At 37.9% G+C, this 27,587-nt stretch overlaps 1 protein-coding gene across 12 annotated transcripts; it reads right to left on the reverse strand.

The window, feature by feature from the left end:
* Nucleotides 1–609: 609 nt before the first annotated feature.
* On the reverse strand, nucleotides 610–21,914 carry TIAL1 (TIA1 cytotoxic granule associated RNA binding protein like 1). 12 transcript variants are annotated; one of them, XM_072740226.1, is made up of 14 exons: nucleotides 21,200–21,836; nucleotides 18,922–18,989; nucleotides 18,357–18,418; nucleotides 14,389–14,485; nucleotides 9,519–9,617; nucleotides 9,191–9,245; nucleotides 8,946–9,033; nucleotides 6,978–7,053; nucleotides 5,671–5,779; nucleotides 5,253–5,348; nucleotides 5,064–5,148; nucleotides 4,710–4,833; nucleotides 4,235–4,374; nucleotides 610–3,423 (listed from the first exon to the last, which is right to left on the reverse strand). In XM_072740226.1, the coding sequence occupies exons 4-14, from the start codon at nucleotides 14,398–14,400 to the stop codon at nucleotides 3,297–3,299; spliced, it is 1,011 nt and encodes a 336-aa protein (XP_072596327.1). In that variant the 5' UTR covers nucleotides 14,401–14,485; nucleotides 18,357–18,418; nucleotides 18,922–18,989; nucleotides 21,200–21,836; the 3' UTR covers nucleotides 610–3,296. The 12 variants fall into 12 exon arrangements, 10 of the variants coding, with proteins under 10 accessions (XP_072596327.1, XP_025850132.1, XP_072596328.1 ...); XM_025994347.2 differs by having other exon boundaries at nucleotides 9,519–9,668; nucleotides 21,200–21,667; XR_011997599.1 differs by lacking the exons at nucleotides 18,357–18,418; nucleotides 18,922–18,989 and adding an exon at nucleotides 4,469–4,527 and having other exon boundaries at nucleotides 21,200–21,750.
* Nucleotides 21,915–27,587: the final 5,673 nt, after the last annotated feature.

Consider the following 27,587-nt stretch of genomic DNA (forward strand, 5'->3'; position numbering starts at 1 on the left):
TGTTTCAAAATAGAATGGATGGCATTCTAACTCATGGTAACCTATTCAGACAAAGTAGGACACTTCATTACTACACATAGAATTCACATTTAACAAAACCTGCTCATTTGGAACAGAAGGCTTATATAAAGTCTTTATCGTTTTTGCACCTTTCCAATGCACACTAAAAACCAACTTCAAGGTTTAAATTGTATTAAGTGGAAGTCCAAATACTAATTTTTAACAAACAGGTAAGATTTAATTTTTCTGATTTGTCTGTTGAGTGCAAACTTAATTCGCAGATACTCCCAAAGATCAACCTAGACATGGTAAAACAATGATTTCCATTATCTGGGGACTCTAATAAAATTTTACTATATTAATATTCAGGAGAGCATACAAATTTAGAAAGATGTAGGTTTCTACTGCTCCATATGCAGAAATTAAATTTTAATTAAAAAATTTAATTCAACAAAGCCAATGGACTTTTGACACTTATACATAACACATAGATCCTGAATATATGCATATTCCATATACCTTACTAATAAGTTACAACAAAACTGCTTGGCATTTCATGGCAGCCTGGAAGGAATAATTAAGTAATAAACGACAATAAGAAAAAGCCACTTATCATATAGTCTAGTCTTTATTGAAAGACTTACTTCAACTGTGGTTTACAGCTTTGGCTTACGTTGGCCAGTCATTTTAGCCTCTCACTGCCAGCAGACATAAAAATCAAGTGGGAATGATATGGGGGAAATACTAGTAGAGAGATTATTAGAGCAAAGATGGCAGTCAGAAACACATCACCAAAATAAATCTCAAAATAATTAAGAAATAAGAAACATTTTGTCATGTGCCAAAGAATCTCTGCTGTTGTTTTTAATGAACATGGAAAAGACAACGATTCTTAGGCTTAAGTTGATCAAGATAGCACTGACTTCACTTTATTATAAAATAGACTTGAGTCTGTGTTAGCTTGACAGTTGTATTTTAAAATGGTGCATTTCATTTGGATAAGTAGCTTTGTATTTTAAAAACCATTTAATATGAAATAACTTCCACTAACTGATCATGAAATCTTTCTCTCTTTCAGATTGAGACGAAGGACACTTCAGTAATATGTTTACTATGGCGATATAACTAGTCTGGATAATTTTATTAAATCATAGAATATACAACCAGGAAACACTGCAGCTACGTTTAACTGCTATTGCAATAAGCTACTTAATTTACTGGCAGACCAAAAAAGGCAAACTGAGAATATCAATATATAAAAAAAAGTCTTTAGTTGTTCAAGTTTCACATATATTCAAGAAATTTTAAACTAGGAGGCATAATTGATATAATTTGAGTGTTCTCCTTATAAAATATAAAGTAACTTTTCCATAACATCCCCCAAGGACGCTAGCCATTAACAAAGAAATAAGGGTAAATTTTACACAGAAGAGGGTCACAGATGACTCCTGTGGTTAAAACTAAAGTGCCATAACAAATCTGGCCCAAAGATGAACTTCAGACCCCACAAATATTCATGTTTAATACATTTGACTGTTCTTGTAAATGGGGGAAGAAGAAAAATAATACCAGAATTATTGTAGTCACCAATTTATAAAATCATCATTATTTTAAAGCTAATTGTAAGACTTGAAACGTTCAAAAAATAGTAATTTGCGGGTATTAATTGCATCTTACTACTTAGCTGGTAAAGGTTTTCTCATTTTGGTGCCCAGGCCTCAAAGCAACATTTCAAATACACTGCCTAAACATTTGCACCCTCTAGCTGTCAGAATTCGAATACATAGGATTTTATCTTTTACATTCTTGTTACGATAGAAATTTGAGGCAGGTTTTATCCACACAGCCTGAAAAAAATATCTCAGAAGCAAACTTCAGTATTCTACATCTACTCAATTGGTTCATTTACAAACTCTGCACACATACAACTCAGCCTCTGATCAGGCTTATTATCCCATGCACACTACCCACAAGGAAAAAAAAGTTAAATAAAAATAAAAGTCACAACTCTGTGTACTACTTAAGCTGAATACCCAATTATAAATTGGTACATCAAACTGTCTAAATAAGATGTTTTAGCAATCTTGTTAAAAAAATTCTCGGGCAAAATATATCTAATTTTAAAAAACACCCCAAGATTTTTTAAAAACACTTGTACTATACAACTTATAGGAACCTTGGAATAGGTTTACAAGGTTTTAATCAAGGTATTTACATACCAAGTGATGTAAAGAAAAAAAAATCTAATTTCCAATGACATTTTAAAATGTACTTATGCATCAAAGATTTGTATGAAATTAAAATTAAGGCTTTTTCTGTATAGTAATTTGTATAATTTTAATTTTACATAGTAGCCAACCTTGGAAGTGTCAGTCTTAAACATTCTTATCAATCCATTGCATTCAATGCAGTGGAGTGTGTTAAGTGTTACTTCAAATAATTACATTGCTGCTACTTCTATGTTGAAGCATGCTTTTTAAACACTGTAGTTATTCAATATTTACAATGTATATCATTTAAACTTCATGTAAAAGCACAAGTATGACTGTCTGACTTAAATACAAACACCATACTTGGAATTTCCCCCCCAAATGAAATGTAATTTACTACAGTTTTAATAATCAACACTTTTTAAAGTTTTAAAAATATGTCTTAATGTGGACCACCAAGATTCACTCAAGTAACTCAGATAATGCTGTTCCTTATTTAGTTTGTAAAATTTCTTTATCAGTCTGGCTTCAGTTTCTTTAGGTATAAAGAAAGTATTTCCTCCAAAGCGACTCCAAAAACATGCAATTTCTTCTCAATATCACACTTTTTTCCTGCTGACTTCGAATGTGGTCCACCTCAGGGGAGGGGAGGGGAGTATCAAGGTTCAGGATGAACTTATATGTGATTCCCAGTTTTTCACGATCCTCCCTTTTTTTTGCTCTTTTAAAAACACAGTGAGTTAAAATACTGAACAGCAAGATAAAAATGGAATAGTATTTAAGAATCAAAATGTATTACCCATTTCTCCTATTATATCAAAATTTGTAGTCAGAATTGTCTTTATTGACTTTATTTTAGTTTTTGTACACAAAGAAAAATCATGTTCATATCCATCATGAACAAAAACTTAAAAAGGCAGAACTAGAAGACATGTGTCCTTCACCAAAGCAAAGCTGTGCTAAAGGTTCCAAACATTTCAATTTTTAAAATAAATATTTTCATTTTCCGATGTCTACTTTCATGTCTTCAGAGTGTCACAGGAAACTGAAGCTATCGTGAATTACAATTTTGTTTAGAGTCCCAGCTCACTGTGTTTGGTAACTTGCCATACCATATCCAGCTTGGTTAGGAGGAGGTATTACAGGGGGAGGAGCTTGTCCTTGGGGAGGCTGAGCACCAAATCCACCCATCCAAGCAGCAGAAGGTGATTGACTTGGAAAACAAAACAAAACAAAACATCTTGAGCAAACACAAAGAAAAAATTATATTTTTATACAAAAATCAGAGCCCCATCATAAACAAGAAATCAACATATCTACAACAAAGAACAAAGAAATAAATGACACACATCCACACATGTAGAATCCATATCCTAACATTAGTCTCAAATTTTTGTTAACATAATCACAACTTAACACAATGACTTCTCTGAAGAACATCTCAAAATTGATTTTTTAAAAATGACAGATCATCTACCTATCCTTTATTGCACACATGGTACATCAATTTAAGAAATTTAAAAAACACAAAATTCGTGCCGGAAAAAGAAGGAAGAAGGAATCAGTAAAAATAAAGATCTAGGCTGACCTGGGGAAGAAGCAAAGGACAAAACCATTTTATGAACAAAGGAAAAAAAGCAAGCTACTCTGTACCACATAATTTCTTAGACTTCTCACACAACCCAACAGACAGAAATCATTACATTTCTAAACATATCTAGACAAAGACCTCTTCCATGCAAAAATAAACGAGGAGATAAAATAGATTAGAAATGCAAATGAAATGAAATTCTACCAACAGCTTATAGAGATAGGAGGACACAAATGTTACTTCAAAGTAACCTAGGTAATAAAAAGCACATTTTTAGCACTATAAATCACTTTTCATAAGATTTCTGTAACTCTAAAAAATGTCAGATAGCCTGCTGAATTTACTTGAGATAGATTCTCCCTAGAAAAACATACTTCTGATTTCTTTTGTCAAAACTGTATGTTTCTATACTGGAAAAACCCAAACAACTTACTCTACTCCAAATCCTTGTTGGTTCCATGGTTGCCCGTATACTCCGTAAGGCGGTACTTGCCACCCATTTGCCATATACTGTCCATACTGTTGTGGGTTTCCATAAACCTGACTCCACTGGCCCCACTGACTATAGTCGACCTAGGAAAAAGCAAATTACTGTTTTAGGGAATAAGTAAGAAACACAGTATTTGAAGAAAGTGGGAGACAAGGAAGAGAAAAACTAAGTAAGCACCCTTATGTGAATAGGACTCTGTTATTTATCATTGTCTAAGTTTATTGGGGTGGTGACACCTGTGGAAAGAAAGTATTAAGATTCAGTTAATACCGCAAAATAATCACTTTTGAAAAAGCATTAATATAATAAACTGAAAGCAGCTATATGCTTTATCTTGTTTATTTTACAGAGTTTCTAAAGCTTTTATGTAGATATGTAAGATGGAAACCTTAAAAAGTGCTGTGAAAAATCGAATTACCTGTTGGAAGTTTTTAGTCATATCAGGAGATTCTTTACCCCAATAGCATTTAACAACATGTCCTTCAATCGTGGTGCCATTCACTGAAACAATGGCATGGGCTGCACTTTCGTGGGTTGAAAATCTAAAAGGGGAAGATATGAGGGTTTTGTCCTTTTTTAAAAGAAAAAAGAACTTACACAGTAAATATAGAAATGTTTGTAACTGTCAACTTGGCATTTTCCTAAAGAACAGTATGCATACAGGTAGGTTAAAGTACTATGTTGCCCAACCTACCTGATACCTGAGGGTATCAAGTAATGTAACTGAAAGGCATGGGTCAAAGAAAGGAGTAACCTGTAGGTAGAATTTTACCTGACAAATGAATAGCCTTTCTCTGGAAAAACTCTTATTTCCATAATTTGTCCGAATGGTGAGAAAGTCTGTCTCATAAGCTGATCTGAGAAACAAAAACACACAAATAAAATACTTAAGGCTTACGATACTGACACTAAGAGTGATACAGCTCTGCAGGGAAGGGGAGGAGGGAACCATACACTATACCTGTTAACCCAGAGGCAATTCCTCCACAGTACACAGTACAATTTTTTGGACTTGACTGGTTTACTACATCTTCAAATCTCAACTGCTTAGTGTTATCTATATACAGAAGGAAAACAAAAATGTTCATGATTGTACAGTAGTTACCAAACTGATTACTATGTACGGAGATACACCTAACTGAGGGTGAAAACTGAATTTTCTTGACGCCATGATTTGATCTAAACAATCAGCTAGTTCACAGCTCCAAATATGCTAATTATCAAATTATCAAAGCCCAATTACTACCAGACAATTAAATTCAAGATGAAACGAGCCTTACAATGGTAATAACATTTATATTTTAAGGAATTAAGACTATCCTAATTCAGGATTTGGTGAAGTATCCATAATTTTAACACACACAGTAGACACATCTTACTTTCTTGTGTACTTTTAGGTGCAGGTGGTTTACGTGTGGCCCAGTTGGTTCTGATCTGACGACCACCCAACCACTGACCTCCCATATGCACAATTGCATTTTCTGCATCCTACAGAGAAAAAGAGAAAGAAAGCAATTACAAACAGAGAAGAAAATTGTGGCATATAAGACCCGGGAAGATGAAATAAAATGCTGGCACTGCTGAGCCAATAAATCTTACCAGTAAAGGGATTGAATTCACTAAGCATCCTAAATAAACAAAACTGAACTAGTATCACCAAAAAAAAAAAAAAGGAAAAAAAAAATCTGAACTTCAGCGATATGCCAAAACTATTTTTATTCACAGATTTCAAAATACTAGGACAGCATTTAAGCATCAAGGGAAAAGGATTATAATTCAAATATGTAAGAAAAAAATCATAATCCCACTGATTACCAGAAAGAGGGAAATCAAGAATCCCATAAAACAAAGTTCTTCACAAATACCTTAATTTAATGGTTGATCTGAAACGTAACTTTTACTGACTATACAGAAACTCCCAATACTATGGTCTAAATTACATACTCCAAAATCTATATTCTAGTAGCAATGGACTATGACTGTGATACAAGATTAAGAATTCATTTTAAGACAGAAGACTTCCACATTAGGATTTAGAATGCTGGCAATAAAAATGAATTTAATTATCACAACTAATGTGAATTTGCAATGAATCTAAACAAAAGAATACAGCTCCTAACCTTTATCTTGCCACTTCAATAAGATATAGGTAATTTAAAAGTCGCTAAAACTGGTCTAAATACTATCAAAGCCCACTTTATCATCCGATTTTAAAGTTACTACAAATGCTTAGACAGCCTGGTACCTCTTTCTTTAAGAATACATGCAAAAATCATGATGAATCACTTTAATTTTCATTTACATAATTTGCCATAGTCATTAATATTCTAACTACAAAAGTATGGATGACAATTTAAAAGTTAAAACTATTAAATATAATTTAACTTCCCTCCAAATTCTGAGATGAGTTCATATGTCCTAGTCTTTTCTTTTTTCTTTTTTCATACGTCCTAGTCGAGTTTGACTTCCAACGCAGCATCTTACCTTCACCAATGCATTAATGCAACCATAATAGTCTTTCTTATAATCAGCCTTTTTCTAGCTATTTCCAAGAAAACAATTATACTCTATTAAAATACACAAAATTACATAGAAATTTTATAGTCAACATCTAAGAATATTCAAGATTCCAATTAATAAACGGCTAAATTTTGTATTAAATTTACATTGAGTTGAAAGAACATACCAGTTTGTTATAAAAAGATACAAAACCATAGCCTTTGGATTTTCCAGTTGCCATGTCTTTAACTACTCGGGCATCCCTGTGAAAAGAAGCACAGCTAAATGAGGGAAGTAAGAGTCATCCTCAAAATAAAAACTAAAAGGAACCACACACACTGTATTGTGAGCATTTTTTTTAAATAAAATTCCAGTTAGCCCTAATTAACTACTGCCATTCCTGAACTCTCCCTAACGCTTCTTTACCTGTTAGAAAAAAGCAGTAGGACAAAAACATGTAATAAACATGCAACCTAATCAAATAGCCTGCACTTTCTAAACTAAATGCTCAAATTGGAAGATTAATAGGAACAATAGTTTCCTTTTCTAATATTCTATTGGCTAGTGTCCTCTAAGGTTTACTGGTTCTATAAATTACTGTAACAATACTAACTACTTTACCATGCAATCTCTAAATAGTTAAATGTCTTCTGCCTAGTGATACAAAATATATGAAATATTAAAAAATTGAAAAAGAGGTAAAAATAGGAATTAAAAAGGCATACATGGCCTGTTAACAGATTTCTTTATTTTTCTTGGTCAATTCTCTACCATCATTTTGGAGTTTGGGCAGCTGTAAATTTTGAAAAATTGACATTTTCAGAAATTTAAGAAAGGAGAATAAAAAACTAACAACAATGCTAAGCACACCAGTACGAAAACAACAAATTTACACAGAAATTTTAGTGAGTAAGTTAAAATGATTGGAAATATAGAACTCCACTGAATATAGAATGTTAAAATGTAAATACTAAAATATGTATATATAAATAATGTATAATAAGAATAAATAGAAATGAGAAAAAAATCTACAACTGAGTTCCAGTGTGCACAGTTCCTTGCAGTTAGCCTTCAAGATCCTGTCCATTCTTATGAGCAATTCTGCAAAATAACCAGAATGCTATTACTTTTAATTGTGACTTGGACTTTAGAAAAACTGCAGGTCTCAGGTATAATAAATAAAGATCGAAAAACAGCAACCTGTATTATTTTTTATACTGATTTTTAAAACAGTACTACTTACCACATTTAAAGATTAAAAAGCAAAGCACATATCAAAATAGAAAATTAAGAATTAAATCTTTCTTTCAAATAAATCTACAGAACAACAAATTGTATACAGAAAAATATTGTTGTTCTTAGGTGAAACATATTCCTGTAAAGTAGTACTATAACGTTTCATTTAAATCTACAGGAAATACATAAAATATACAGATTTAAATCAGAAAGATAAATCGCAATAAACATTTTATAGAACTTATAAAACCACTTTAAATTTTCCAATGTATTTGATCACATAACATACAAGTGAGATTTGAGCATAAACTTTCTTAAAAATCAAACATTTAGGCCCTAACTAGCAGAAATCAAATACCAGTAAGAAAAAAACATCCACTAATTAATCCCACATTTATGGCTCAGACAATGAAACATTTTAGTATTATAATAGTACTACTTTTCAGCTAAAATATCAAAACACACTTATCATTATAATTAAACATGTACATTTGCAATTTAACCACAATATACCCAAGGATTTACCTACTTTTTCCCAATTTATAAACTCTTCCTATAAAGGTTTAATACACAGTATACATCACATTCACTTTTAGTTAACCACCAAATTTTGAAAACATTTGACAGAAAGTTGGACTTTATAATAGGCTTTCCACCCAAACATCTGCTTCAAAGATAACAATCACTTAAAAATTTTTTAACATATTATACACAGGATTAGATGAAAACAAGACCCCAAAACATTGAAATGACATTAACATTTTCAACAACATCTACTAATCAAAAAAAACAAAACAAAACAAACCAACAAACAAAAAAATCACACTAACTAGGGAAAGAAAATCTTAATTCCAGTACAAGTTAATCATATATAATTTTGCCTATCACTACAGAGTATAGTATTGATTATGATACTTACGATATTTTACCAAAGGGGGCAAATGCTGATTTGATATCTTCTGTTGTAATTTCTGGACTCAAATCCCCAACAAACACATGGAAGTGATCTGAAATCAAAGCATTTGGTAATCAAATACTTAAAAAGTTAGCTACAATAAGCCTTTTTCAGGCAATACTAAGGGAAGAAAAACCCTACTTAAGCTGGTAGCGCTGCCAGGATAATTTCAGAACTCTTCCACAGTAAAATGCAGCAGGAGTACTTACTGGAAGTATCTTTTTTCTGGCTACTTGGTGTTGTTGCCCAGTTTACTTTGACCTCCTAAAAATAAAGATTATATTTAATACAATTATTAGGCATGTCATTAAGAACCATAACACTTACCACTTATTAAATCATTTATCAAACAGGATAATTTTTGTAAAAACACTAGGTTGAATAAAGCAAAACCATCACTCGGCAGAGCTGAATATTTGTTTAAAAACTTGCTAAAAATAATACAAGCTAAAAACAAAAACAAAAAACCACGCACACAAGCTAATTTGACATGCAAAAATATATTACTCATGAGGTGCCATCATTGTATTATCTTACCTTTCCCAAAATTTTTCTCCCATTCATAGCAGCTAATGCAGCAGCTGCATCTCTGTGTTCATAAAATTCCACAAAGCAATATGGGTCATTGCTTGTATGCTGCAAAACAGAAAATCCAACAGAAGAGTTGACCCTTCTGCTATCGGGTTGCTGAGAAGAAAATCCAGGAAAAAACATTACTGACAGCTAGGAATGTACAAGGTGAGATTGCATAAGCTTATGAAAGCCTAACACTTATAAAAATAAAAAATAAGATTTATAGCTACACCTGACTTTGCACCTCAGAATACTGTTGTACTCAAACAGAACCATCAAAGTGGTATAGAATCATGACTATCATTATTAAAGCAAAATATAGAATCCTGGTGGAATATGTTAAATATAAAATAGAATTTTATATTAGACCTAACAAAACCTTAAGGACCACTCCACTCCTTACCACTGCTCTTCTTTCTCCCAACATAATTTTCAAAAGGATGAATTCTATTTATGCATCATAATCCTTCATAAACTATTCCCATGACAAAAAAAAAATACAGAAATGAACGAACTTGAGAAACTTTACTTATGATCGAAAAACTAGGATGAATACTACATATGAGATGATTATGTGCTCCTTTCCTGGATAAGGGATGAAAATAAAAACAAAAATTTCAAATTTATAATCTGCTATTGAAATGAATTCCCCATCTTTCAAACTATTCTAACGAACAGGAGATTCTATATACTTTGAATCCAGTCTTCAAAAGCCAGAAAAGTATGCTAGTAATCAAGAAAAGGATTTCTGAAAATGTCTGAATAAAATATGCCAGGACAAAGCTACAATTTTATATCACACACACAAAAAGAAATCTTCGTTAAATTTTTTATACAATATTATGCTTGACAGGAGTTGGCAAAGAGACATTTATGAAGACAATCAGAAAGTATGACCTAAGTTATAACAACTTTATAACAACCAAAACAGAATTGAATTCTATAAAACTGCAACCTGTATTGAAGAACTACAAAATTGTACAAATACATTTTTTTTTGCATAAGGCTAAAAACACTCATCACTGTTCAACGTAAAACGCCCTAAAAAAAATAATACTATTTTAAAATGTGGAATTCTAGTTGCACTTACAAGGGGTACATAATACCAGATAAAATAAAGATCTTTTCAACAACCATGGTTTTTCATTCCGGGAAAGTTTTAGAAGAAAAATCCAAAATAAGACGTCTAAAACAATAGTGACGAAGCAACCAGAAGGCATTTCCTTGAGGGGGGAAAAAAGTGTGATCATTAATACTGACAAGAAAACTACGGGCTCTCATATAAAATCCCACTGTCGTAGCCATGTGAACTCTGTTAAGAGGTACAGAAAGGAAATGGGGAAAAGATTCCAAAGAAAAACATGCTTAAATTCCTCTTGTAAAAGAGTTAACGTTTATCAATAACATTCATTTGTAGATAGGATGTAAAGGTAAATAGCAAACAAAAACTATGCTAGCTAATTTTTCATTTTACTATCTCCTCAGCCCTGATGGTCCTTACAGAAAACACTGGTAATTCTAGCAAAACATACAGGAGTCCAATGGTAGATCCATGATAACAAGACACTTTAGTAAACTACCCTAACTCATGAAGACTGACTTCAAGTTTACCTAACTAGTAGCAGGCCAATCCCATTCAATATATGCATATATGCATGTGTATACACACACACACTCTCTCTTTCCCTCTCTCACATCACACTGCATTCCAGGTAAGACACCACTGATTTTTGTCCCAACCCACTGTCAGAGAATTCTTTAGCCTTAAAATCGGTAACATAACATGATAGTATAGAGAGAAACCTAGAATCTACAACAAATAATATCTCAAGTAAAAAATAAATAAATAAAAAAATTTTAAAATCACAAAACTAAGGGAAAAAAGCATTTTTCATATACTGAAATGGAATTTATGAAAAGGGAAATAAACGCCTAGCTCTTTGGACACTTCCCAATTATGCCACCAAGGGACATTCTAGAGATCAATTGTGTCCTTACCTTGATTAGCAGTCACCAATGTTTGTTGGATGACATAAACGTCAAGATGAGATTTTACAGCTATCTATAAATTTGAATGTAGGAGTTGCAGAATATGGATGAATTATAAAAATTCATTTCAAATCCTTCTCCCCTCAAATGGATGACTGTGCAATTTTTAAAAAGAATACTATTAAAATAAGTCTTTATCAAAAGTTTCTCAAAAATTTTGTAGTGACTCTACTTTCTCACATCCCAATTCTCTCCTGAACCCACTCCAATCGGCTTCCTACCCAACCAGGCCAGTGAAACTTTGTGTTGAGCTCACCAGTGACCCCTCTGCCACCTCTGTGATCTCTTTTTCTGTCTTCATTTAAGACTTTTAAGCAGTACTCAAAAACAGCTAACAACTCTTCCTCCTTTAAATACTCTATTTTAGGTTCCACATAGCCTCTTGGTTTTCTGGTTCTCTTAATGGAAAATCTTTCAGAAGGCAGTTCTTCCCCCTTAACTCAAACTCTAAGCATCACCCTAAATGTTGAAATGCTCCAGCACTTAGACCTAGACCACTCTACCCCTCTCCATCAGCACTCTTTAAATCAAGGGACTAGATTTCATCTAGTGAAATGTGAACTATGTCCACATTTCATCTAGTCCCATAGGTTCAAATACACCTACAAGCCGCTATCATCAGCACCGGTCTCTCAGTTTACCCAACTATCTACATAAAATGTTTCTTTGGATATCTAATGCACACCTTCAGTTTAACACTGCCAAAACAGAACTCCTGATTCCTACCACTCCCCCAACCATACTATGCCTCCCTTCGTCATTCCCATTTGAACAAATAGCATGACCATCTACACAACTGCAAACAAGAGCCTTTGTCTTTCTTAATGTCTTCCTTTCCCTTATGTTCCCCAGCCCATCCAGTCCTACTAATTGATTCCACCCGCAAACTATATTACAAACTGCCCTATTTCTATCTCTACGCCTACCAATCTAAAGAACAAATCCCCATCAGCTCTTACATAGACTAGTAAAATAAACCCAGCTGGTTTACCTTCTTCCATTCCTGCACCCTACAATCCATTCTCCATGACAAGCCATTCTCTAAATAATCTTAAAAATGCAAACCAGAGTGCTTCATTACTCTGCTTAAAACTCCACCACAACCAGAGTAAAATCCAAACTATGTATCATGGCCCCTACTACCACAGGTGATTCTGAACCCTGCCTGCCTATCTCTTTACACTCATTTTCCACCACTTCCCTCTACTTCCCCAGGTTCCAGCCATCTTGGTCTTTGGTTCCATGAACTCACCAAGTTCATTACCAACTCACAGCCTTTTGTATTTGCCATTCCCTCTGCCACTAGCTCGGAACACAGATGGCACCATCTTTTTATTCCTGTCTCAGATCAGAGAGGTGACATCTTCCCTCACCACCTAGCTTATATAAACACCAACTCTCCAATCCTCATCACAGAATGGTTTTATTCTCGTCAGAGCTCTTATGCCTATCTGCAATTATTGTTTGTTTGTTAACAATATTCTCAATAGTATGTAAACTCACGGGAGTCTCCTTTGGCTTTCCACTATAGCCCCAGAGCTATAGCACTCTGAATAGTGCCTAGCATAAAGTAAATTTTTGATGAATGAATCAAAGAATGAATGAAATGAATGAATGATCAAAGGAAAGAAGGGGTACTGGAACAGAAGAAGGATTATTAATAGCTAGGAAAGAAAATCAAAAGTCCAATTTGCTTTACGGGTTTTTCACAGTTCCCCTCACAGGGTATAACAAACTCCTTAGCACAGCTTCTAGCCCCTGCTGAACACTCTTGCCTCATCTCCTGCCATCTTTTATGACTAATCCCATTCAGAACACCAACCACACCACAGTCTCTACCTTCAACTTCCTCTCATGAGCACACCTGCTCCCTGTTTACCAGACTGGATCGCCATTCTTCTCTCACCCGGAATCCCTTCTTCCTCAGATTTCACTGCTATCCTTGAGGTTCAGCCTAAATGCTGATTCCTCCAATAAAGCCTCCCCAGGCCCAAGACTGTACCAGACCCCTGTGCTCCCACAGCATGTGTCATTAGTGCCTGTTAACTCCTCTGTCTCTCTCATCGGGCTGTAGAATTCTAGTGCCCAGAACTGTCTTATTTAGCACTCTATCTCTAGAACTTCCTGGAATAGCTGGTACAGAGTAAATAGTCTAAAAAGCGTGTGGGTGAATAAAGACAAAGGAAGAAGGTGAACTGAACCACGAGCCTTTGGGCACTGCTACACAGTCTTAACCAGGAAAGTATAAAAAGAAAGTTTTCTTTGCAAAGAGGAAAAACAAAATGATCACCGTAACAACTTAAGTCCAGTCTACATACAGTTGCTATTATTAGTATTTAGTAGAGATACCCACAGTGCACGGTGCTGCACTACGCACACAAGAACCTAATGTTCTTTTACTACACCAATTCCTAAACCTTACATGCAGATTATCTGAACAGGTAACATTCTTAATGGAATCGTATGAAGTATTATCTGGTTTTTCAGCACTATGAGATACGCTCTAACAGTTTTTTTACAAGCAGAATCACTCGAAGGTAACTACATCCTGAAGAATGACCACGTGAGAGTCACAGCACACAAACTTTGTCCTCGCAAATAAAACGCCGTTCTAAACCTAGTCTGTCTGCCAAATCAAAGTAGTAAGTCAACACAATAAATGTGAATCTCTCTCCATCAGAGTAACTTGAGGCCTAAAGTGACATTTTAAAATTATATTAATCAATTTATGTATCTCCCACGTTAAGCATCACGCTGTCAGCACATGGAACTGGGAAGATCTTACCTCTGTTATCATTTTACAGCTTTTACAGGGTCCAATCTGACTGAATAACTGAAGAATAAGGACTTCTGTCACATCTCTGGAGAGGTTACCTACGTATCTGTTCAAGAAGAAAAAGAATACATTATCAGCAATTTCCCTTCATCTGACGTTAATGCATTATCATTTAACTCAACACTTTTTATTTCATTTTAACTTCCTCTGTCTTCAGTACAATTTTTTACGATTAAGCCTAATCCTATGCAGGTAAGATGAAGCCTTACTTAGAAAAGCAGCAAGTGTTCTTGGGTACTAAATCAGGCCACTAACGTATCACTTCAAACATTTTATAAAGAAGAAATCACTGTGACCTTGCATACCCCCAAAGCATTATTACTCCGTATCCTACATATCATTTTCTCATCTTATTTATTAGAATAAAAATAATACAAATTTAAACCAATCTCCAGATAGCTACAATTTCCGGATGTAAAAAAAAAAAAAAAAAATTCTGGATGTAAAACACAATTGAAAATGTGTATGTGTGTGTGTGAGAGAGAGAGACACACACACAAACACACACACACACACACACATAAATAATACCAAAAATACTGATTGATTATAAGATCTGATCATAAAGAGACATTAGACATCCAAAGGGAGTTTATCTTAGATCCCCAACAAAAGCAATTACACGAACAAAGAACAGAACTAGGAGTTATAGCAAAACACAGAGATTGGAAGGTTTTGTTTTGTCTTGCTAATAATTAAGATTCATTGATGGTATATCTTCATTGTTTTGTTTTAGGAAAGCAGGGCAAAAATAATAAAAATTTCCTAGTGTAAAATACACCAGAACCAACAAAATACACCTTTATTTGTAGATTACAAAACAAATATAAAGATTTCTCCAGAAATTCAGAGAAATATAAGACAAATCGAGGTACACTTTCCACTATGCTGATTTAAAGATTTGGGATTTTTTTTTTTAATTACATATTGAATATATGTATTCTATCCTATATTAAGAAATTCAGAATACAGATAAACTCAAAAGAAAAGAATACCACCATCCAGAAATGACCACCTGGTTTTATAGGATTCGTCCATGGATTTATATGAATTTAGCTTAATAAATGGCCAAACTTGTCAGTCTTTCTAGTACTCAGTGTATAATTCCTAAAACTCACATCTGTTGTGAACAACCTCATGAACTAAACAACATTTATAAATTTTAACATAGCTACTCCTGGAAATTAAAAAGACGTTAAGTTTTATTTTCCTAACGATAATATATAACATCTGGAAACTGATCACTGAGACCAAAATGAGCATTGCACCTATGGTTACCATATTAAATACGTAACTGCTTTAAGCTGGAACATCCTGAAAGGGAAAAATAAACTGAGAAAAGGTAAAGTGTAAAAAGAAAAAAATGATCTGATTAAGAATGAGTAGCGATTTCCCAGTTCAACTAAGAATTTCATTGCAATGGGCACTAATAACTAGAGCATTTAGAGCAATAATGCTCTAAAAGTGAACCACACGTCCAATGTTACTTAAATAGAAGACTAAACTAGTGACAAACGGCTTTAGGTCTACCACGCCATCTTTTTCTTATAATTAAAGTAGAGCAGACCCGTCGGTAGGCCATGGAATGACACACTTTTTCCAGCAGTACCAAAGGTTATAGGATTATAAGCTCGTCAGACAACTGCCTGTCCCTTTTTAACTCATAGGGATTTGTGAGCCTGTATCCAGGGAATAATTTCTTTTTGTATGAGGTAGAACTCTCTATAAAGAAAATGAAGCCGTGACCTTGGTCTCCTAAATGTTATATTCATTTAGCCTAAAGTGCTAGTTAGCTCATTGCTTAGAGAATAGAAGAGGAATGGATAAAACTGATTTTCACATATTGACACTAATAACAAAGTTATAGTAGAATAATTATTTTTATATAATACAATGTAAATAAATAGTTTTAAATTTGCATTACCGCTTAAACACGGATTTGTTCACAAAAATTGCATGGGCATTAGCTACCTTCCACACCTAACAGTTTTAATAGTATTTTTATTCCAAGTCAATCTTTTTCGAGTGAGTTATAAATTTTGAAGACTTTCCAGAGGCACACTTAGATATGGTAATTTACATTTCAAGCACTGATGCTCAGGAGTAAAATGGTAATCTAAGTTTAGAATGACACGAAATACAAAAATCCAGTTTTAAGGTTTCTTATTTTTCAAATATCTACACTAAAAATTCAGTGGTAAAGCAGCAAACTAAATTCCAAAACTAATATAAAAAAAGGCTTCCATAACATGTACAACATCTTAATTTAGTGGGATAAAAGGGATGTAATTCACCATATAATTTCACCTATATTTTATCCAAATCTCAGACTGCCCTTTCTTTCCTTTACTCAATTTCTGTAATTCGTTCATTTGCATATGCCTTCATCCTTCATAGTATTCAAAGAAACTACTTATAACCTTTTAAAATACTGTATTGCACAGTGTATCTTACATTACCATAAAATTATGTCCCAAAATAAATACTAACAAAAATATGTAAGGCAGATGTTCAACATCTGACCTAGAAAGAACATCATCTCTTGGCAGTACAGTGAAGTATCTTTTCTCGCTCTAATTTATAGTTCCTACACTTCACTTTCTTTCTCTTCTGAAACAGTCAATATATTCTAAAGTTCCAAGTGTTAAAGTATAAAGTTTCTGCTTGAAACATACAAAATACAGAAAAAGATAAATGGCTCAAATTCTTGTATTAGGAGGTCAATTCAAAGAATAAACACTGAGGAAATTCCAAAACAATTTTTTACTGAAGAAAAAAAAAAGGCATACCTTAGGTCTATTTTGTCTTCTATGAACAGGAACTGTTGGAACTAAAGCATTAAAAATGGGAAATGATGCTTTTATCCCTAATTTAAGGGTTAAAATCCAATTTGAGACCAGAAACTTGGCAGTTTCACTGTAGGCAAAAGTTCACATTGCCAAACTACTTCCTATGTCCAACTGGGCAGAATTTTAAGTTAAGAACATCATGCCTTTCAGAAGACTAATCATGCTTTTTCAACACTGAATGTGCTCTCACTCTGAAAAGAGTAGCCTTACCAAGGCTGAAATTAATTATGTGTACTTTTGCACAAGACAGTATGGCTAAATCTCCATGAAAGTAACATTTTTGCTTTTGTTCATAACAATATCCTTCAACAGGCCTCTAAATGAACTCATCAATTTGTGGGTATTTTATTTTAGGAAGGGGGCAAGGTGGAGGAAAGGTACAAGGGGGTACAAGCGAACTGACCACCTATATACAGGATATTGACACACGCACACACGCATTTTAAAGAAACAGAGAATGTGATTGAGTTGACAGAGGTGCTTCATTACAGCCACAATATAGCCAAATCCATCACATAGCTAAGCAATTTTATAATGGAATCTAATAGTTTCTTCTGCTATTACCCTCAAATATTCAGGTTATACTCTAAATCACTGCTTTATTTCCTCCTTTTGACAGCTTCTATCAGAAATAAAGAACAGGAAAGCATAGCATAACATGGTGTAATCCCAGATCCACAATTCCTACGAATTTTGAGGCATCAGATAAATGAAAGTTAAACCACAATAGAGCACTGCTATAATTTAATGTTGTATTAGAGATTCAGATCAAATCTCTGCACTCAAAAGCTACCCACAAGTCTGAAATGTGGGTCCCACAAGGTTGGTGTTAGGCAGTTTACTTCTAACACCAGATTACACAGAATGATCTCGTTTGTTTTTTTAGATCACAAGTTATCCAATATATATTACCCCAAAATAAATGTCAAATAAGAACAAAGAACATCAGAAAACAGACCTTTAAAGGATAAACAAACTTTAGGCTCAACATCAAAGCAATTCTATACCACTTTAAATACCATCAAATAAATTAGTAATACTGTAGGTAATGAATATTTAAAGACCTACCTAGGCTATAAACACCATATTGTTTTCTGATGATAGAACCATATGTCTTAGCTTGTGTGTGTCTGCAGGAAAAAAACCTCACTAGTAACACACAGGCATTTTAAGGAAACAGTTTAAGATAAGCTTTGTTAAGAGTACATTCTTTTACAACATACTAGCCACTTGAAAACCTAACCCACAGATCACAATGTAAAATAAAAGGATCTCCATAAATAAACAAAATAAAACCCTACTAGATGTCAACCTCTAAAGTCACGTTCAAAGTTTTCATCATGTTACTTACACCTGAAAGAACCCTTTGAGGGGAATTATGTAAAATGAACACTTAGAAAAAAACTAGACTAAACATTATTTTTATTAAAATCTGATCGAGAAATCCTGAATCTGAAACATTTGTTATCTCAAAATTCTACATTTAAAGGTTTTAAAAAATATATATATATAAATTATCAGACCACACCATGTATGACAGTCATGTCTGCTCATGATTTTACATTAATCAGGACTTAAAAAAAACCTTAATACTAATTCAAAGAAGTATAATCATTGTAAAATATTTGAGTACCTCTTGTGTTCCAGGCAGTGAACTAAGTGCTGCAGGGGTAAGACCTAGGAAGATGTAGCAGTCCTTGTCTAAAAAAAAAAAAAAAAAAAAAAAACCCTTCCCATAGAGAAGAGTGGGAGAAGGAAAAAGGAAGACAGAATAGTAAACATGTACTGACATACAGGTACAACTAAGCTCAAGATGTTTCTTTACTCACACGTACACATGTCACATTCTTAGACAACTGTAAACACAGACGAAGTAAGTGTGTTTCAGAGAAAAACAGGAGATTGGAGAGAGCAGAGGTAAGAAGTGACAAAGTTAGCTCATTAGTCTACTGGAGAAGGGTCCAAGGTCTGATGGAGATGAAGATAAGGCAAATGCAAAGATAGTTATATGAATTAAAGGTAGCGAAATGGCAAATTATTTAGTCCCACAAAACCAGGAATTCCTCTTCTTAAGGAACGGATACAGTTAATGAGAAAGGTGCCATGAGAATTTACCAATCATTCAGTAGCTATTATGATGCAATGATGACATTTCAGATGTTTAGATACAATGTAACTTTTATCTTTGTTAAATACATGCTAGCTAGGCACTAAATCCGCTCTCTCAGATGCTTCCATCACAGCACACGTGGCTATCAAGCCTTGGTTTCAACAGATTTTAAAGGGCAAATTTCAAATTGTTCCAATTCTCTCTTTTCTGGGGAAAAAAAAGTCAGCAATGGGAGACAGCGCAGAATATAAATATAAAAATTCTCCAAAGCAGACTTTTGTCACTGAAGCATTTGACGTGCTTAAGTTGGCCTCAAATTCTCAAAACAGGATGGCTAATACTTTGGTTGAGACATTTAAAGAACCAGGAATACAAAGAGCGCCAGCCCACCCCCACCCCTCCCAAATGAAGCAACAACAACAACAACAACAACAAACCCCAAACCTGTATCAATATTGTAAATAGATATCTATCTTCTTCACTGAGCGCTTTCTTTGGTAGAAGAGATGAGAATCCAGTCAAACTTCCCGAGTACCCATCCACCTTCATCTATTCCCCCAAAAAGTAATTTCCCCAACAGATAGCAGAGCGGAGTGGACTATGATCGTATCAATACCAGGCAGAGGCAAGAGAAAACAAAGCAGCGATCTGACTCCTACTGGAGGTAGGTGTGCTGAGCTTGCAGAGGCTAGGAAAACCAAAGGTGGCCAACTTAAACAGTTCATTAGAAATCACCCCGAATTTCTTTAAAAAAAAAAAAAAGAAAAAAAGAAAAAAAAAAGCAGGAAAAAAGAAAGGAGTGCCACACTATCCCGGAAAGGAATGCAAATGCTGAGTCATCACTCTTCATTAGGAAAGAAAGGAAAACTCTGAACAAGCGGTGGGAAGATTGAAACTCATTCATTAGACCGGGCTTCAGGTGTTTTAAAAAAAAAAAAAAAAAAAAAAAAAGCAACAGCAAGATAGAGGAAGAAACGGGCGCTCAGAAGACACACATCGAATAGTGGATAGACAACACTTTATCCAACTCTGGGGGGTCTCAAAGCACAAAACAGATCAGGAGGAGGGAAGACCAGAAGAGCGAAAGCAGTGAAACAACTAACTGGCTGTCAGTTTAGCGTAGGTAGCGCTCAAAGTAAACTTCGAAGAAGGGAAAGATGCTCGCGCCGCAAGAGGCATCCCTTCTGCACTTCGAAAGTAGCGGGCGCTCGGCGAGCGTCTGACAGCGTGGGCGGGGGCACGTGGGGCAGGGAGCGAGACCGGGCTGGAGTGGAGGCTCCGCGTCCGCTTCCTCGGGGAGCTCAGCCTGCGACGCGGGCCGGCAGCGGGCGTGCGGGGCGAGGGCGCTCCCGCCTCCGGGCCCCCGGCCCCCCGGCCCCCGGCCCCGGGCACGAGGCTGCGGTCCCACCCCCGGTCCCACCCCCGCCCAGGCCCTGCCCCCGTGGGGACCGGCGGCGCCCGGCCCGGCCCGGGGCCCCCGCGGCGGAGGGGGAGCAGCTCTCCCGGGCCTGACAGCCCCGGCCGTGCGGACGGCCGGCCCAGGGAGGGTGTGCAGGGAAGGGCGCGAGAGGAGAAGGTCGAAACGAAGCCCAGACCCCAGGAAGTGGCTGCGTCTGGGGGAAGGGAGGGCTTCCTTCCCAAGGAAAAGGGGGCAGAGGAGGAATGCACTTGGCGTCCGCGCCGCCCCGGCCGAGGAGCCGCCGCAAGCCCCAGCTTCGGCCCCGCGCTCCCGCTCCCTCCCGCATCGTCCCGCGGCGCCCGGGCCTCCCGGCGCCTGGCTGCCCCCGTCTCGGGTACTCACAGAGTCCGGGGCTGCCCGTCGTCTTCCATCATGGTGGGTGCGACGGAGCGATCCCGGGACAAGGGGGAGGGCAGGGCTGGGGAGGGGAGGGGGTGGGGAGGAAGGGGAGGGGGGCTCCGGGCACCGGCTGGGGACAGAGGAAAAGCCACCGAACCCTGCTCTCGGGCTCTCTCCCCCCAGCCCGCTCCGGACACTGCGCTCCAACCAGGAGGAGCAGGAGGAGGAGGAGGATGAACAAAATGGCCACCGCCACCAGCCAGGCAGGAAACGGGGCAGAGCGCAGGCGCGGCCCGCCAGGTCACCGCTCAGGCCAGCCGCGACGGCCTGTAAAGGGAATCACTGAGTGGGGAGCAAAACAGGCCGCTAAGGGAACCCTGCGCCCAGTCCCGACGAATCACGACGTCCGCTCTGTGCCTGCCGGCCGGCTGAGCCCCAGCCAGCCCGAGGAGAGATCGAGTAAAAAAGGGAACCGCCGGGAAGCTGAAGGTTCTGGGAATTGTGGTCCTGGAAAGGAGAGAGGGAAGCACTTCTCCAGGGGACTTCTGGGAACTGTAGTCCGCGGGAGACTGCCGGCGCCCCCGGCGCGCTGGGTCGCGAAGAAGAGACTTCTGGGTAGTGTAGTCGTGCGTGAGGGCGTGCGGCGACCAGGAAGTCGGCGTGCTGGAAGGAGAGGGAGAGCATAAAAGCGACGTTGGAAGGCTGCGGGGGACGGGATGGGAATTAAAAACGCTGCCCGGGAAGTAAACTACGAGTCCCAGAGTGCCTCGCTCTGGGGGGCTGTCCTAGGACTGCTCGCCGCACTGTAGGGCTCTCCAGTTGGCTCAGCCTGCGCTACCGCTCCGCCTTCGTCCAGCCTGAGAGCGGGATCTTCAACTGCGTCTGAAGCTGTGCTGTGGCTCCGCGTGGTGTCGGAGTCCGCCGGCCTTTCTGAGCTGTTCTCTGTGCGTCAGAACAGCCGACGGGTGCTCATCAGTCGCCCCCGCCATCCCCGCGCGGCGGGCTGGAGGGGCTGTGGCCGACGTCGGGGCCAGGCTGAGCCGGGAGCTGCGCTCGCTGGGTCCCCTCGGGCTTCCTAAGGTCTGGCCTTGTCTTTGGGGCGTGTTTTCCCGCAAATAGGTATTCCGGGTCTAGGTAGGCTGCGGAGATTGCTTTAGAAGTTTCAAAGGTTTCCCCATCCGTTATCGCGGCGGGTAACGTGGTAAGCGGAGCAGCCCTGCATTAAAGTGACTCATCGGGTCAGTGTAAGGCGCAGTGGTAATGCCCCCGAATATCCCTCGTTGACTTCTTGGCGTGGGGAAAAGGAAAAAAAAAAAAAAAAAAAGAACGTTCGGGCAGAGATGTGCACAGACTTAAGGTCATGTTTGCAGACATCCATCATGCAGACGGGAAACGAAGCCTTGCTTGAGAAAGGAGGCAGCTGTTTTCCAAAGTGCTCCCCTAGCCCCGTTGGATTTTTTTTTTCTTTTTCTTTTTTTTTTTTTTTTTTTTTGCAACAGGTCACGGTGCGCTTCCATCCCCTCCCCACCCCCACCCCCACCCCCCAGCATCTTCGGGAGAATGTTACTGAGTTTGAATCACAATGTTACTGTGAAGGGCGGTGATCGAGATTTTCCAGCCTGTTGCCCGAGCTCAGGGGTCCCAGCTGTAAAGAGTTGGCTCTGCGGGCCTGTGCGGAGGGGGAGGGGGATTTGAACCTGGAAAGCTTCAGATTCCCCGTAGCGGGGGCGGTGAACCCCTTAACAGCCAGTGGGAATTGCAAAAGGGTGCAGAGACCGGGATCTAAGGTTAAAATATATATATATATAGTTGGGGAGGGAGAAGAAAGGAAGGTGTGGATGGAGTGGGGGTCTTGAGAGCTCGGAGAGGTGGGCTCTATGGAATTGTGTTGTGGAGGATTTGTACCAGGCCGAGGAGTTGAGCTTTGTCTTTGTGAAACAGTGAGGAGTTATTCAAGGGTATTTGTTGGCCTGCTTTTTTTTTTTTTTTAAGGTTTTTTTTTAATTTATTCATGAGAGACACAGAGAGAGAGGGAGGCAGAGACACAGGCAGAGGGAGAAGCAGGCTCCATGCAGGGAGCCCGACGTGGGACTCCAGGATCAAGCCCTGGGCCGCAGGCAGGCCGTAAACCGCCAAGCCCCCCGGGCTGCCCTGTTGGCCTACTTTTATTGGACCTAGTATTGGGCCGGTTTTATCATAATGCAATTAGTCATTTTTTTTGACTTTTTATTTATTTATGATAGTCACACAGAGAGAGAGAGAGAGGCAGAGACAGAGGCAGGGGGAGAGGGAGAAGCAGGCTCCATGCACGGGGAGCTCGACGTGGGATTCGATCCCGGGTCTCCAGGATCGAGCCCTGGGCCAAAGGCAGGCGCTAAACCGCTGCACCACCCAGGGATCCGGGATCCCTGCAATTAGTCTTTTTTTTTTTTTTTTTTTAAAGATTTATTTATGATAGACATAGAGAGCGAGAGGCAGAGACACAGGCAGAGGGAGAAGCAGGCTCCATGCACTGGGAGCTCGACGTGGGATTCGATCCTGGGTCTTCAGGATCGTGCCCTGGGCCAAAGGCAGGCGCTAAACCGCTGCGCCACCCAGGGATCCCTGCAATTAGTCTTTTTTTTTTTTTAAAGATTTATTTATTTATTTATTTATTTATTTATTTATTTATTTATTTATTTATTTATTTATATATGATAGACATAGAGAGAGAGAGAAACGCAGAGACACAGGCAGAGGGAGAAGCAGGCTCCATGCACCGGGAGCCCGACGTGGGATTCGATCCCAGGTCTCCAGGATCGTGCCCTGGGCCAAAGGCAGGCGCCAAACCGCTGCACCACCCAGGGATCTCCCTTGCAATTAGTCATTGATCCATGCCTGGCCCACTGTATTAATTCCCTGTTACTGCTGTAATAAACTTAATGCCTTAAAATAATAGGAATTTACTGTCTTATGACTCCGGAGGCCAGAGGTCCAAAATCAGTTTCAGTAGAGCTAAAATCAAGATATTGGCAGGGCTGGTTGTTCCTGAGGTCTAGGGTAGGAATGGGTTCCCTGCCTGGGGTTTCTACCTTGTAGAGGCTGTCAGCATCCCTTGTCTTTCGGTCTCATCCACCCTCTTCAGAAACAGCATAGAAACTTCTTCCTCTCTGACGTCTGTTTCTAAGGCTTCTTTCCGACTGATCTTCCTGCCTTCCTTTCTTACTACAAGGACTCTTTGTGATGATTACACAGGGCCAGGATAATCTCCCCAACTCAACACGCCTCTAATCTCATCAGCAAAGTCCCATTTCTGCCATAACACATTTTACTGATTCTGGGGATTAGGACATAGACCACACACAACCCACCTTTATTAATTCAGTTACTCTTAATGTAATAATAGCTGTGAATTTTCCACCTTAAAAGAAAGTTGTAATGACAAAAATTTACAACCAAATGTATGTTTTGCCTCCCACCCTACACATACACTAAGTGATCCTCTTGCCTCCCTTCACCTGGGGTAAACATAATCCCAAATTTTCACCGTTTCTTGTTTTCCTTTTTATAAATTTATATTCCACATATGTATTTATATGGAATGCAACTGTGTGTGTGTATATATATATATATATATATATACACACACACACACAAAGTGTGTATACAATGAATTTTTAATTGTTTTAAATATAATAAAAAGTAACAGCCCCTCCCCCCCATAAAAGACAAGAAAAAAGAATATACCTATTAGAATGGCTAAACTCCAGAACACTAACAGCACCAAATGCTGGCAAGGATGTAAAGCAATAGGCACTCTCCTATATTGCTGGTGGGGATGCAAAATGGTACAACCACCTTGCAAGAGATTTTGGCGTTTTTTTTTACAAAGCTAAACATAGCTCCTAGATATTTACCCAAAATAAGTTGAAAACTTAAGTCCACACAAAAACCTGCACATGAATATTTATAGCAGTTTTATTCATAATTCCAAGAAATTGAAAGCAACTAAGCTGTCTTGGGATAAGTGAATAGATAAGCTGTAGTATATCCAGACAATGGAATGTTATTCAGTGAAAGAAAAAAATGAGCTATCAAGCCAAAAAAAAAAAAAAAGCCCATGAAATAATCTTAAATGCATATTGCTGAATGAAAGAAGTCAGTTTGAAAGGACTATATACTGTGTGATTCCAGCTATTTGCCATCCTGGAAAAAGTGTGGCCGTGGAGACTAAAAAGACGTATGGTTGCCAAGGCAGAGGAGGGAAGATGAATGGGTGGAACACAGAGCATTTTTACCAGGGCCAAAATTCTGTATGATACTATGCGTTTAGTGGATCCCATAGAACTTTACACTTTAAGAAAGTGAGTCCTAATATAAACCTTGGGGACTGTAGTAAATAATAATGTGTCAGTGTTGGTGCATCAGTTGCAACAAACATACCACAGAAATGCAAGATGATAGTATTAATGGAAACTGTATGCTATGGTGGGGCAGAGGATGTATTGGAACTTTGTACCTCCAGCACAATTTTTCTGTAAACGTAAAACTGCTAAAAAAAAAAAAAAAAAGAAGAAGAAGAAGAAGAAGAAGAAGTCTGGGATACCTGGGTGGCTCTGCGGTTGAGGGTCTGCCTTTAGCTCATGGTGTGATCCCAAAGTCCCGGGATCGAGTCCGGGCATCTGGCTCTTCACAGGAACCTGCTTCTCCCTCTGCCTGTGTCTCTGCGCCTCTCTCTGTGTCTCTCATGAATAAATAAATAAAAATCTAAAAAATTAAAATAAATGAAGTCTGTTACAAAGGGAAAAATATGCTTTTTATCTTTTTGAGATTGTTTTCACCTAATGTAAGATTAAGCCATATTTTATGTATTCAGCTTATTCATTTTCACTATTGTATGATTTCCAGTGTGTGAATATACCACATTTTGATTTCTCATTGATAGACATTTGAATTGCTTCTGGGTTTTTACTGTGATGAATAGTGTTGCTATGAACATACTTGAACGCGTCTCCTGTTAATAGATGTGTAAGAGCTTTCTTTGGTCTGTTTGGATTTATACTTAAAGTAGTATTGTTGGGTTACAGGGTATGTGAATATTCAGTTTTGGAAGATAGTATCAAATATTTTTTTCCAAAATAGGTACCCTGATTTGCACTCCCAGTAGCATTATGTAAGAGGTCTTGTGACTGGATCCACGTCCTCTTCAACACTTGCTTTTGTTAGACTTTTTACGTTTTTGTCAATCTGAGTATGATTTCAATGTGATCTTAATTTGCACTTACCTAATCAGTAAGATTGACCATTTTTTATTAGCCATCTGTGTTTCCTCTTCTGAATAGTGCCTGTTCATATCTTTTGCCTATTTTTCTACGAGGTTATATGTGCTTTTTATGTTGACTTTTATGAATTCTTATGCTAATTTTTTCTCACTTTTTTTTTTTTTAGATTTTATTTATTTATTCATCAGGGACAGAGGGCGGGGGGGGGGGGGGCAGAGTCACAGGCAGAGGGAGGAGCAGGCTCCGTGCAGGGAGCCTGATATGGGACTCCCATCTCCAGGTCTCCAGGTCTCCAGGATCATGCCCTGAGCTGAAGGTGGCGCTAAACCGCTGAGCCACCTGGGCTGCCCATTTTTTCTCACTTATATTGCAAATATCCTCTCCCAGTTTTTTTTTTCTCTTTATAAGTGCCTTTAATGAACAAAAGGTCTTAAAGTGGTCACATCAGTTGTGTGTGTGTCTTATTTAAGAAATATTTCCCCACCTTAAGCCTAAAGAATAAGAGATGCTCATCCATGGAGTCTACTAAAACATTTTAAAATTTCGTATTTGAAAAATAATATAAATAATTAAATAAATAAATAAATAAATAAATTTCGTATTTGACATTGAAATCATTAACCCACCTGGAATTTTATATATATGTAGGGTAGGGATCCAATTTCATATTTTTCCATATGGATAACCATTATTTTTTAACTGCAATTAGAAGCACAACAGCTTTCCCCTCCCCCAGTTGATTAGACATGCTTCCTCTATCATGGTGCAGTTTGGGTCCTCTAGGAAGACACAAATAGGATTAGATGTACAAGAAATACACTGAGGGAAACTTGTGAATGATGGAAGGAGGAGAGAACTCGAATAGGCCAGGACTCCCACAACAGAGGCTGGACACCTGTCAAAGGAGAGAGGGAAGGCTAGCAATTCCCTCAGACACTGTGTGACTCGAAGTAAGACTTGGCTAAGCAAGTGGAGTGCCCCAGGGCAGAGCTCCCCTTAGAAAAATCCCGGGCTGAGCAGAAATGGCCCAGCTCCAATAACTCCGCCATCTCAGTGACAGGCTGAAAGCAGCCCTGGGAGACAGCATGGCTTCTTCATGGATGCTGCAGTGGATGTGACGTTGCCATGTG

Source organism: Vulpes vulpes, chromosome 15, assembly GCF_048418805.1.
Source record: "Vulpes vulpes isolate BD-2025 chromosome 15, VulVul3, whole genome shotgun sequence".
NCBI classification, from domain to species: Eukaryota; Metazoa; Chordata; class Mammalia; order Carnivora; family Canidae; genus Vulpes; species Vulpes vulpes.